Here is a 13503-nt window from a genome sequence, read left to right on the forward strand (position 1 = left end):
CTCCCGGCCACCCCCCACACCCCATTGTGCCCACCTGCCCCTGGTCTCCTCCCACAGCATCCCACTGTGCCCCCCTGCCCCTCCCAGCCGACCCCCCCCCCACACACACACAGCCCACTGTGCCCACCTGCTCCTCCCGGCCGCCCCCACACACCCCACTGTGGCCCACCCTATTCCCTCCCTGGCTGCCCCCCACACCCACTGTGCCCACCCGCCCCTCCCGGCCATCCTCTCCCCACACCCCACTGTGCCCACCCTGCCCCTGCCTGGTCTCCTCCCACAGCATCCCACTGTGCCCCCCTGCCCCTCCCAGCTGACCCCGCCACACCCCACTGTGCCCACCTGCCCCTCCAGCGCCCCCCACCCACTGTGCCACCTGCCCCTGGCCGTCCCCCCCACACCCCACTGTGCCACCCGACCCTCCCGGCCGTGCCCCCCCACACCCCACTGTGCCCACCCGACCCTCCCGGCTGTCCTCCACACCCACTGTGCCCACCGGCCCCTCCCAGCCGTCCCCCACACCCCACTGTGCCCACCCCCCCCCCAGCCGTCCCCTACACCCCACTGTGCCCACCTGTCCCCAGCCCACTGCGGACTCCACGGGTGTTGCTGTGGACTCCCAGTCCCCGCTGGCTCCCCTCCGGGCACCGACGGCCATCCCCGTGCTCTCTCCCCAGGATGGCACGGTGTTCGACGGCCGCCCCATAGAGTCCCTGTCCCTGATCGACGCGGTGATGCCTGACGTGGTGCAGACGCGGCAGCAGGCCTTCCGGGAGAAGCTCGCTCAGCAGCAGGCCAGTGCGGCGGCCGCGGCCGCGGCGGCTGCAGCCGCGGCGGCCACGGCGGCCACGGCGGCCCCGACAGCCGTTGCTCAGCAACATCCACCAAAGAACGGAGAGGCCACGGTGAACGGGGAGGAGAACGGAGCCCACGCGATAAGTACGTGCGGGGCTCTGGGGGTGGGCGAGCTTCTGGCGGTTTCTCTGCTCTGTCTGTGTGAGTCGGCTAGACTCTTCGCGATCTGCCCGCCGTACATTCTTAGGCGTGCTATCCGCGTGCTGTTTGCCCGCGAGAGCTTCGCACCGTTTTCGGGAGGTCCTTGGATGCGATGGTCTGGACGCACATAGCCCTGATTTTCGGGCACCAGGCTCCTCTGAGAGCTCCTTTCGTACAGCAGCGAGAAGCACTGTGTGACTACCGTTCGACATAAAAGGGTTTCATTTGTGGAGGCCACGGGTCCTGTCATTCAGCCTCCCGTGCTGAGCGGGTTCAGCCGAGATCCGCTGGAACAGTTCAGCTCACAGATCGGCCCGAGGTCCTATCCAGAGAACCTGACTCCGCTCTGATCTGCGGCTTATGGTCTCAAAGACTGCTTCAGGGTCTGAGTTCCAAGTGTGTTTTTGTGTGTGTGTTTCTTAATCTTCCGTCAAGGAAAGCAATTTGGAATTGGTGAACTTGAAGAAATCCGTACGTCTGCCAAGACAGAAATTTTCCCAACTTGTAAATTGCACGGATTTCTTTTATTTATTTTCGTTTTTTTATGTTTACTTATTTATTGATTTATTTCAACATTTTATTTATTTTTGGGGGAGAGACAGAGCACAAGTGGGGGAGGGGCAGAGAGAGAGGGAGATGCAGAATCCGAAGCAGGCTCCGGGCTCCGAGCTGTCAGCACAGAGCCTGACGCGGGGCTCGAACTCAGGAGCTTTGAGATCGCGACCTGAGCCGAAGTGAGATGCTTAACTGATCGAAACCCCCCGGGCGCCACAGAATTCCTTTTAAATCTTAAGAAACGTAATGGAGCATGGCTGCATGCAGACATGCACGCTTCTTAAAGCACGCTGGCCACACACACACAGAGCCTTCAATCCAGGGGTGCCCCTGGGTTGACTTGCTCGTTCCGGGGAGCATCCCTGACAGCTCGCGGCCACCTCCTCCCTGCCACGTTGTCCTCCGCCTTCCACGTTGCCTCTGTTCCCTGAGGCCTGCTGCCACCTGCAGTTTGTGTCATCGTGCTGCAGCGCACGTTGAAACCAGACCGTGGTGTCTGAGGTGGTGTTTGATGCTGACCTTCAAGAATCTTTCCTCTCCTGCCGCTCAGGAGGAAAACAGCCGTCCCCCGGGATGGTTTCCAGGTGCCATTTAGCACGGCCAGTGTCCACGGTCACCAGGCTTCCTTGGGCATTCAGAACCCAGATCCCGTGGTTCATCCGGGGCAGGCCTGTCCGCTTAGAAAGCATGGTGGTTCTGCTCTGCTCGAGAACTCCGACACGAAGGTGACTTCAGGACGCTAACGGCACCGGGCCCCCACGAACACGAGGGTGTCTGCAGGCAGGGGTACGGGGTGGCGGGCATTCCGCAACAATGGTGGCGTCTCCCGGTAGGAGCCTCACAGACAAAGACGTGATACTCAGGAGCGCCTGCATGGCTCAGTCGGTTAAGCGTCCAACTTTGTCTCAGGTCACGAGCTCACGGTTCATGGGTTCAAGCCCTGCATTGGGCTACGTGCTGATCGTGCGGAGCCTGCTTAGAGTTCTCACTCTTTCCTTTGTCTCTGCCCCCTTACCCCCAACTTGTGCTTGCTTTCTCCCTCAAAATAAATAAACTTAAAAAAAAAAAAAAAGGTGATACCTCCAAAAGGTGCTCGCAGATAACACGTGTCACCTCATCTGGAAAAGAGCAACCTTCAGGCTCTAGCTGGCTGTCGTCATTGTTCCCCAGTGTCGTGGTGGTGGTTAGACATTAGCCTGGCCCTAATTAGGAAGAAGAAATAAATTTGTATTTCTCTATTAAATGTGGAGAGCGTCGAACTAAGAAAATGCAACACATTTACTACATTACACAAAAGCAGGATTCAGTTAACCATCGTCAGAGGTAATAGAACTAAGTACACAAAAAGAAGGTGTTTCTAAGACTCAAGTGCCCCCAAGAATGCGCTGCTTTTATACTGGTCACCACATGTCTTTTCCTACTTCTTGTGACAGATAATCATTCGAAACCAATGGAAATAGACGGGGATGTTGAGATTCCACCCAACAAAGCCACAGTCCTTCGGGGCCACGAGTCCGAGGTGTTCATTTGTGCCTGGAACCCTGTCAGCGATCTCCTAGCTTCAGGGTAAGGATGCCAGGTGGTGGGTGCTGCAGGGCCCGTGGGGTCCGAGATGCTTTCCGGAACTGTGCCTCATGGAGTAAGTGCTCCCCTCTTTTGTGTGCGGAGCAAGGCCTGGGGCTCTCTGTGCCGCTCTCTTCCCCGGGTTGTGAGGGAGTCCTCGTTCCACACGGTGTTCTCAGTGGGATGGAGAGCAGCGCAAAGACACGTTAAATTACTAAGAGCAGCAAAAGTGGCGAGGAGGAAAACATGGCCAGTGAGCGTGATTAAGAAGACACAGGCCGTGGGCCAGAGATAGCTGACGTAGGCCGCCCAGAAATCTGATGGGCTTTGTTTCCACTGGACCCGGACGCTGAGTGCAGGTGCGTGTTCATTCTGCAGATCCGGAGACTCAACGGCAAGGATATGGAACCTTAACGAAAACAGCAACGGGGGCTCCACGCAGCTCGTGTTGAGGCACTGTATACGAGAAGGGGGCCACGACGTCCCCAGTAATAAAGACGTGACCTCCCTGGACTGGAACGTAAGCCCCTGCCGCCACCCAGATGCTTAAGCCCCCGGAGACCCTCCAGCACCGCGGGGGCGCCCCTGCAAACACGGGGGAGTGGGCGGTCCCGTTGGCGAGCACCCCTAGCCCGGGGGCCGGTGGTACGGGTGCTCTCTGTTCCTGAGAGCTTCTCACAAGGCCGTGTTGGGCAGACCCCTGGCTGGGGGTTCAGAGGCTCGTCTTCCCATCATTAAGCAAGATGAGCCCGGTGGTTTTCCTGGGGGGGGGGGGGGGCCGTTCCGCTGGCGGGATGTGAGGCGCGACCCGGGGAAGGGGACGTGTCCCCTCGCTGTCTCGACAGCAGGCGTCATGTGCATTTGGACGTGGGAAGCCCGCGGTCCTTCGTGACTTCTTTACGCTTTTGCTTCCGTATGTGCAGGCACGGTTTTCAAAGCTTCCTTAAGCCTCACTACCATCACGTCTCATATGGTGGTTGTAACTGTGCCACCGGGGTGAGCGGTGGCAGTATTTCCCCTGTTCCTGCGCCTGTCCTCACAGTGCCTCACGTTGTGGGTTCGGAGCAGTGTGGGCTCCAGGAGGCGCACAGGCTCGGTCTGTCCCTTCCCTGGGAGCCAGCTCCTACTGGGAGAGTAGCCTCGCCCTGGGATCAGCCGACAGGCCGTCTTCTGTTTTCGACGCTGCCCCCACTGAGCTGTTGGCGGTGCTGTCTGTTTCTTTCTGGCCCGCAGAGCGACGGGACGCTGTTGGCCACAGGCTCCTATGATGGTTTTGCGAGAATATGGACGGAAGATGGTGAGCCCGGCCTGCCTCGTGTGGGGTGGGAGCAGGCGTGCCCCAGTGTGGAATCACCCAGTGAGCCGACCATGGCTTTGAAGTCAACCTCTTTGTTGTTTCCCTACGTAACAGGCAACCTGGCCAGCACCTTAGGGCAACACAAAGGCCCCATCTTTGCCTTGAAATGGAACAAAAAGGGGAATTACATTTTGAGTGCTGGTGTAGACAAAGTGAGTATTAGCTTGACGTAGGTGTCTCTCGTCTGCAGATGCTTATTTATTTTTAATCTCTGGATCACATCCTGGGTTTTGTTTGTTTGTTTTTTGGTGTTTTAATGCTGAGAATTTCTGCTTCTTAAGATAGCAGAAGAGGTTTATTCGGTTTTGTTTTTGTGGGTTTGATCTTACTGTTCATTTATAATACGTATGCTCTCAATGTAGTCTACCGTTCCACAGACCTTTGTGCCAAACTTCCCCCCCCCGTTTTTGAGGTGCATTATTCAGTGACACAGGAAGTCCCCAAATTGCATTTATGCAACGCTTGAACAAGCAAAGGGGTGTGGGATGCACTGGACGGAAACCCTTCACCACTGGGCCATTTTGGAAACACGGACTGTCTTCTCTCGAGAGGCCAGGCTTCTGTTTCCCTGATTCGATACATCGTTACTTCCTGTGGAAGGGCTGCGGGCCTCTCCGAGCACGGGAGTAGAGCGGAGCCACGCACGAGCGGGCGCGCCCCTGACGGCCACAGAGCCCCTGGACGGGGCTGCCGGTGGATGTGATGGAGTCAAGGCGGGGCGGCTGCGAGCACCCAAGTGCATCTAGAAGCCATGGGTGGGCAAGGAATGAGGCGGTGTAGGTGCCATCTGGCTCTGAGTCTGAACCCGTCCTCTGGATTTGTGTCCTCAGTCGCCAACAGCCAGGAATCATGACCCCCAAAAAACAGGGATTGGATGGTCATGTCATTCCTAAGACTTGGCGGGAATTTGAAGTCCTTGCTGTGGGGAAATATTATCAAGAAATGGAAACAGAAGGGGAAGAAAAGCATGTCCTCACGGCACTTTGTGTTTGTACACCTGTAAACTGGGTGTGAATACTCTACTTTGGTTGGGTTTCCAGAGGGCGGGCTTGCTTGCTTGCTTTTTTTTTTTTTTAACATTTCTTTATTTTTGAGAGACAGACCACAAGCAGGAGAGGGGCAGAGAGAGAGGGAGACACAGAATTCGAAGCAGGTTCCAGGCTCTGAGCGGTCAGCACAGAGCCCGACACGGGGCTCAAACCCATGAACCATGAGATCATGACTTGAGCCGAAGTCAGACACTTAACCGACTGAGCCACCCAGGCGCCCCTCTACAAGGCTTTCTTTACACATTCATACTGACGTCAGGATGATTTGAGAAGCGGTTAAGTTACCGTTTCATGTTCATTCAGGTTGTAGAATTAATATAAAATAATGGCCGTGACTTACAAACCCTGCCGTGGTGTTGGTCTAAAATATTTACTATGTGGCCCTTGGCGGAAAAGGTGTGCTGACCCCCACGCTGGGATGTAATGCTCTGGGTTAGTCTCTCTCTCTCTAACCCAGTAGACCCCTCATTCGGACCCAGCAGCCCAGTAGCTAATGTTGAACAAGCTGAGTGCTATGGTTGACTCACTAAACATTCTCCTGGAACTATATCACGTTTTCTCTGAGGTGTTCTAATTCACATATTACAGATGCGCACACACACACATACACACACGGAACTTTGGGACGTGGCTGGTCATCTGTACTGCTGATTGGAGTGTGAAAATGACTTGCACAAATGACCACTCACCTTTGACAAGCACGTTAACTATTACGTGTGTTGGCCAATTCAGTGCTCCCAGGGTAGGAGGCGGGCACTGTGGCATCACCCTGTGTCACAGAGACCCGCACTGACTTGCCTAGGGTACCCACCGGTACAGGGTACGGGCCCTGAATTGCCAGTAACTTCTGCCCTTCGACATGCTTCTAAAAAGTTTTTTCAGGGGCACCCGAGTGGCTTAGTCGGTTAAGCGTCGAGTTCGGCTCAGGTCATGATCTCACGGTTCGTGGGCGTGAATTAAAGCCCCGCGTCGGGCTCTGTGCTGACAGCTTGGAGCCTGGAGCCTGCTTCGGATTCTGTGTCTCCCTTTCTCTCTGCCCCTCCCCGGCTCGCACTCTGTATCTATCAAAAAATAAACATTAAAAAAATTTTTTTTTAAGTTTTTTGCGTCCTTACTTGCATCCCTGCTCAGGGACTCCCCTTTATATTCATTTCTGGTTTTCGACCTTCCTTGCAGTTGTGACTGTAGGAGGTGATGAGCAGTATGGCCAATGAAAATTCACATTATGAATTCAGTTAGTCTTCGGGTCCTACACTCGCTTGTTTGTGAGTGGCTACGTTAGGAAAAGAGCCGTATTCCACCAAACAACAAACAAAAACATTTATCGGTCTAAGGGTGCCTGGCTGACTCAGTCAGGGGAGGATATGACTCTTGATCTCCAGGTTTTGAGTTCGAGCCCTACCTTGGGTGTAGAGACTACTTAAAAATAAAATCTTAAAAAGAAAAGCTAATTGGTCGAGAGCTGGCCCCAAACTTAGAGAACCGAGTTTCAAAGATACTTACTGCTCTGTTTCCTCTGGAAATTTCTGCAGCTGATAGAAAATATAAGTAGTTCTTCTTAAAACAAAATCTTTCATTTTTTAAAAAAAATTTTGAAATGTTTATTTTTGAGAGAGAGAGAGAGAGAGAAACAGAGCAGGAGAGAGAGAGGGACAGAGAGAGAAGGAGACACAGAATCTGAGGCAGGCTCCAGACTCTGAGCTGTCAGCACAGAGCCCAACGCGGGGCTCGAACCCATGAATCGCTAGGTCACAACCTGAGCTAAAGTCAGACACTTAACCAACTCAGCCACCCAAGCACCCCTTAAAACAAAATACTTCTTTTTATTATGTTTTTATTTTAAATCTTTTTTTTTTAATGTTTATTTTTGAGAGAGAGAGAGAGAGCGAGCGAGCGAGCAGGGAAGGGGCAGAAAGAAGGAGACCCAGAATCTGAAGCAGGCTCCAGGCTCTGAGCTGTCAGCACAGAGTCTGACACGGGGCTTGAACTCACAGACCGCGAGATCATGACCTGAGCCGAAGTCAGATGCTTAATCAACTGAGCCACGCGGGCGCCCCAAAGCAAAATCTTTCTTAAGTGCCATGGACAGGGAGGTCGAAAGGTTTCAATTAAGGTGAAAGTTCCAGTTGATTAAGACTTAATTTCGGGGGTGTTCATTGAGCGGCTTCTGGTTCCTTCCCTGCGTATCTTCCCAAGATCAGTAAGTTCCTAAGAATCCAGGATTTACTTTGCTTTCCAAGGGGTGGAGGGAGATCATTTTGTCTCCCTGTTTCTCGACCCGTGAACTGGGGCCTGATCCCAGGGTCACGACTACTCGGCTGTATCGAGGATCCCCGATTCTTGGGGTGATGGTCGTGGAAGTGTCAGGGCTGGCAGCGTCTGTAGCTCTTTATTTGGAAAGGTGCTTAATTGCACACTTTTCAACCCGTCTCCCTGTCGGGGGGTGAGGGAGCGTGCCCCCCGATCGGGGCAGAGTCTCAGGACCGGCTGCTGTGTCTGTCACCAGCACATGGGGCCGCCGAGTTCACACAATGTCGCTATCAGCTTAAAGCACACACGCTGGATCCCAAAAATCTAGACGAAAGACAGAATGCCAAATTATCTCCTTGATGTTTCTCTGTTGATTGCATGTTGAAACAATAATATTTTGGCCACGTTGGAGTGAAATAAAATATATTGCTAAAATTAATTTTGCCCATTTCTTTTTCCTATTTTTTTTTTAAATGTAGTCCCCAGATAATTAAAAATGACCTGTGTGACTCACATTCTGTCTCTTTCAGACCATGCCAGTTTAGAAGGAAGGGGTGTTCTCGGTCTTTTGTTGTGTGTTACATTTTTCTAGGGAAATCTTTCGGTGAAGAAGAGTTACTAACTTTTTCTTTTTGTTTTGCGGAGCACAGACAACGATTATTTGGGACGCCCACACAGGAGAAGCCAAACAACAGTTTCCGTTTCATTCCGGTGAGTTTGTTTTTTTGTTTTTTGGAATTCAGAAATGGTAATTCACGGCAGCTCAATGTCCCTTAAAGTAATCACGAAGGATTGCAGGAAGGAGGCCACGAAATCTAGCTGGTAGCAGGGGAATGCATGTCACCGACCGCAGAACTGGTGTGGGCGTCTTTGCCCTGCTGTCCCCAGGGCGACGCTGTGTTGGGGTTCCCTGAGACCACACCCAGACCCCAAAGTTCCCTGGGAGAACTCCCCAGACTCAGCAGGTAGATGTCCTCAGGGTCAGGTGTATTACAGGGAAGAGATACAACGCAAAATCAGAAGGCGAACAAAGTGAAATCCAGACCTTTCCAAGGGTTCCCTCCCAGCAGAATCACATGGCGCATCTGACATGCCCCCCCCAAAACCAGTGTGATAACACGTGCGAACAGCCGTCTGTCAAGAAAACTCATTAAGTCTCAGTACCCGAGGTTTTTATTTATTATTGTTATTTTTTTTTATTTTAGAGCGCATGAGCAGGGGAGAGGGACGGGGTTGTAGAGGGGAGAGAGAGAAGTGGGCGTGGGGGGAGAATCCCAAGCAGGCTCCACACTCAGCACAGAGCCCAACACAGGGCTTGATCCCATGACCCCAGGATGATAACCTGAGCCGAAATCAAGAGTCAGACGCTCAGCCGAGCCGTCCAGGTGCCCTTCAATGCCTGAGGTTTATAATTTTTAAACTTCATTATTTTTTTAAATGTTTACTCTTGAGAGAGCGCCCACGCGTGAGCAAGGGAGGGGCAGAGAGAGAGGGAGACACAGCATCCGAAGCAGGCTCCAGGCTCCGAGCTGTCGGCACAGAGCCCGACGCGGGCTCGGACCCGCGAACTGCGAGACCGTGACCTGAGCTGAAGTCAGAGGCTTAACCGACCGAGCCACCCAGGCGACTTAGGACTGTGTTCAGATGGGCAGTACTGCAGGGGGTACTTCAGCAGTGATTCCTCCTGATCAGGGCAGCTAGGAGTGAGGGAGAGCCCGGATGTCACAGCTTATGTGCTGCTGCTTTGGAGATGTAGCACGTCTCTCCTGTGGCTGCCCTCGGAGCTTGGGGTCCTCAGCGGATACACTGCTTGGGGTGCCGGTGAATTTTGTTGTTAATGTTGCTTTCATCTAGCACCACTGATGATGTGGAAATTGCCAAACGAATTACAGAAAGTGATTTCTCACCAGGAAGGAGGCCCAGCTGCAAATGCGGGCGGCTCTCTGTTCCATCCTGTATCGAGTGGGGTGGGGGAGGGGTGCACACAAGGTGATACTTGCCGTGAGGATGAACTACTACGCATGCACGTCGTGGGCAACCATTGCCACTATCTAGTTCCGGAATATTTCCACCGCCGCCCCCAAAAGGAAATCCCTTCTCCATTAAGAAGTCCCTCCCCTTGGGGCGCCCGCGTGGCTCGGTCAGTTGAGCGTCGACTTCAGCTCAGGTCATGATCTCACGGTTCGTGAGTTTGAGCCCCATACTGGCTCTGAGCTGACAGCTTGGAGCCTGCTTGGGATTCTCTCTCGTCCGCTCTCTCCGCATCTCCCCCAAGCTCCATCGCTCACTCTCTCAAAATAAGTAAGTAAACTTAAGAAAAAAGTTCCTCCCCTTACCCGACCGAGACCCTGGCAACCTAGTGTCCACGGATCTGTGCGTGTTCCCATACGCATGCTACCCTGTGCTCCAGACCACACAGTGGAGTAAATGGCAAGTGAGAGTATCAGGCTAGTTTTCCGTGGTGTTGTCTGTCGTAAATGCCCAACGTGTCCTGACCTCTGTCGTGGGAGAGGATCCAGCAACAGGTTCAGAGCCTTAGAACACCCGGTGTGCTCACCCACGCGATGGGAGAGAACGTCTGTAACACACAAAGCTCTGGGTTCTACTTTTCAGAGGAAAAGATGGCCAAGAGAAACATCCATAAAGTTCCTCTCGCTCTTCGGAGAATTCGTTTACGAAGGTTTTCAGCAGAATATAATATTCCCCAAAGCATGTCTAAGACTTACGGAAAGGTTTCCCATCCCACAGGCCCAAGAAGACCACAGACCACGCGTCATGTACTGAGAGAACTTCTGACCCATAATTTTGCTGCCCACGAGGTAGACCCGTAGCCCCTTGCTGGTTCCGGAAGTTCTAGGTGTTATTTGCCCTTTATTACAGTCAAGCGGAGTGTAGAGACTTCCAAGATGGAAAGATGGAAGAAAAGGAATGTGGTTTTTTCCAGGGCAAAACGCAGCCAGTGCGAGCTTATGGGGAGTCGCCTCCTTCAGCAATCACAGACTCCTTAGTGGGCGGATCTGAGAACCTGCTCTGCCTTCCTAGGTTTTCCCCATGAACACCTGGTGGTAGGGCCTCCCTCCAGCAGCATCACCCAGAAGCGATAGCTCAGAGCCGAACTGGGGAACACCACTCAGCAGTTAGAAGGAACAAATCATTTAGAAACTATTGGTAACGTGTAACAGCTTCTGGATCTCCACGGTGTTCTCTGGAGGGGAAAAATGCAATCAGCAAAGGTCACCTGCTGTATGATTCCATTACATAGAACATTCTTGAGACGGTGAAATTCTATTTGTTTTTAATGCTTATTTATTTTTGAGACAGAGACAGAGAACGGGGCGGGGGGTGGGGGGGAGCAGGAGACGCACAGAATCCGAAGCAGGCTCCAGGCTCTGAGCTGTCGGCACAGAGTCCAGCGCGGGGCTGGATCTCACAAGACTGTGTGATCATGACATGAACCGAAGTCGGGCGCTTTAACCGACTCGAGCCCCCCAGGTGCCCCGAGATGATGAGAGTTTAGATTGGAGAACAGATCAGTGGAGGCAGAGTTTTGGGATGCCGCAGGGAGGGCTCTGGATCTTGACTGCGGGGGGCAGTCGCACAGAGCCGCCTGTGTGATGAAACGGCTTGGGCCGACACACACGTACCATCATCTTTCTGGTCTTGATCCTGTAGGGCTGTAAAACACAACCACTGGGGAGCCTGGAGGAACAGTAATATTTCAAAATTACACTTAAAAAAACAAAAACAGCAGAGAAAGCCAGGCTGAGCCTCGAATGCTGATCGTTGAACCTCGCCAGCCCCTCTGTGGGCAGGGAGGCCGTGCAGACACCCACAATGGCTGGGCCTTGGTACCTGTCGCTCACCTGCACCGAATGGTGAGATCACACTGGGGCTTCTGAGGGTCCTGGACAGCGGCCGACTCACGGTGGGGCCAGCCACCTAAGTACAGAGGGTCCCCTCTTTGGACGGCAAGGGCTGGCGGATGTTAATTTTTATGAGCAGCTGGTAGACAGCGTCCCTGAAGTGCCCACCTGAGCTTCCTATTTCCAGGTATATGAATCACGTGGCCCGCACAGTGCAGAGGGTGGCCCGGGAATTCGGGATGTAGCTGGGGCGGTGTTGTAGGCGAGAGCAGCTGGGGTCTTGCCTCTCAGGTTCACGGGAACGTCACTCCGACCACATGGGATCGGTTCCTTCGTTCTGTGTTGTACACGTGAGAAATGCGCCCCAGGGACCGCGGGGCTATCCTGAAACACTGCCGGGGATGTGACCAAAAGGGACGGTCTTGGCTTTTGAAGAAGCCCGTGCTCGCTCTCGACCAAGTACATAGCCACAACAGCCACTCCGGGACGGAGCCGCACGCAGAGGCTGATGGGCCGCCTCGTGCGGTTACCCACTGTGGAACGTGGACCCCTGCAGAGGCCTGCCTGTCTCACTTAAACACTGAAGAGAAGGGGCAGTCCGATTGTCAGCCTAGCCTGAGTCCTCTGCATTCTTCTCCCGACCCGCTGCTAACTTGGCCTTTAAAAGAAACATGAGACATGGTTATGGTATTGATCAGTTGATGAAAACTTTGTGATCAGAGGTTTGGAGGAAGCTAACCCGCTTTCTCCTAGAAAGAAGGAGGCGTCAGGAGACAGCAGGGATGCCGAGTAGTGCGATGGAGAGGTCTGGTGCAGGGAGAGAGCTGTGAGGTGTAGGGAAGGCCATCACCATCCCCCAAACCCTCCACAGGGCTCTCAGAGCCCCTGGGAAATGCCCAGGAGTCAGAAGGGGCGTTCATCACAAGTCCTGAGCCAGTGTCCAGTTGTGTCCCCCAAAGGGATCAGTACCCTGAAGTTGGGGGGTGCGTTGATGTGTTGCGGGACATTTTTAAAAATCGAGCTATCTTGAACGTAGGATAGGAAATCTTCTCCGTCTCCTTTTCTCTTTTTCCTCTCTAAAATACGACACATCAGCCCATGCACCAGTGATGTCCCTGGAAGCAGCGTGGTGCAGATTCTCCCCTCCACTTTCTCACTGTGTCAGGGGAGCCGGACTCTCGTGCCACGGGGCACGTGAACCATCATGGGGGTCTCTCCAGAGTGTCTGCTCCACAGATGTGCAGGGCGGGGCGGGGTGGGGGGGGAGGCGGGGGTGTCTTTAAGGTCTATGAGGAAAAGAGGCTGTGTTCACACTGGGAAGGGTTTTTTTTACTGTGTTACTAGATCAGCCTTCTTGAGACTCTGCTTTTAATTGTTTTAAATCAACTGAGCTCTGTGCACAACTGGTAAATGTCAATGTCCTCCCACTGTCCCCTGCTGTCCAGCCCCCGCTCTCGACGTAGACTGGCAGAACAACACTACCTTTGCCTCCTGTAGCACAGACATGTGTATTCACGTCTGCAGACTGGGCTGCGACCGCCCCGTCAAAACCTTCCAAGGACACACGGTAAGTACGGGCTCTGGTTCCGGAGAACGTGCTGGGAGGTGGTCAGCGTCTCCTCAGTGCCTGGGATTGAAAGATACGGAGAGAGATGCTCGGTCTGTTCTCCTGCAGCCCTTTGCTGCTTGGGCTCTTGTCGCATCTCTGGTGGTTGGATTTAACCCAGTTGGGGGCAGGCAGTGGAGAAAAGACTGGCTGTCAGAGGAGTCAGACGTCAGATTCTGCAGGAAAGACTTTAAAGTAGTTATAAAAATGTGCAAAGACATAAAGGACAGGATGCTTGTAATGAAAGAATAGATGGGAAATATC

At 53.4% G+C, this 13503-nt stretch overlaps 2 protein-coding genes across 5 annotated transcripts in view; one reads left to right on the plus strand and one right to left on the minus strand.

Moving 5' to 3' along the window:
* Positions 1-13503, plus strand: part of TBL1X (transducin beta like 1 X-linked) — a 233433-nt gene that overhangs the window by 207471 nt on the left and 12459 nt on the right. For all 4 annotated transcript variants that reach the window (XM_027050613.2, XM_027050611.2, XM_053202052.1 and 1 more), the window contains 7 exons: positions 678-939; positions 2985-3117; positions 3493-3634; positions 4348-4411; positions 4526-4623; positions 8421-8481; positions 13079-13200. In XM_027050613.2, the coding sequence (XP_026906414.1) occupies positions 678-939; positions 2985-3117; positions 3493-3634; positions 4348-4411; positions 4526-4623; positions 8421-8481; positions 13079-13200 (882 nt within the window). The remainder of the gene's footprint in view (positions 1-677; positions 940-2984; positions 3118-3492; positions 3635-4347; positions 4412-4525; positions 4624-8420; positions 8482-13078; positions 13201-13503) is intronic.
* GPR143 (G protein-coupled receptor 143) overlaps positions 11242-13503 on the minus strand; it is a 66143-nt gene continuing 63881 nt past the window's right edge. Inside the window, exon 9 of the mRNA XM_027050614.2 lies at positions 11242-13260. Within this exon, the coding sequence (XP_026906415.1) occupies positions 13178-13260 (83 nt within the window). The 3' untranslated portion in view covers positions 11242-13177. The remainder of the gene's footprint in view (positions 13261-13503) is intronic.

The sequence above is a fragment of the Acinonyx jubatus genome, chromosome X, assembly GCF_027475565.1.
Source record: "Acinonyx jubatus isolate Ajub_Pintada_27869175 chromosome X, VMU_Ajub_asm_v1.0, whole genome shotgun sequence".
Classification (NCBI taxonomy): Eukaryota; Metazoa; Chordata; class Mammalia; order Carnivora; family Felidae; genus Acinonyx; species Acinonyx jubatus.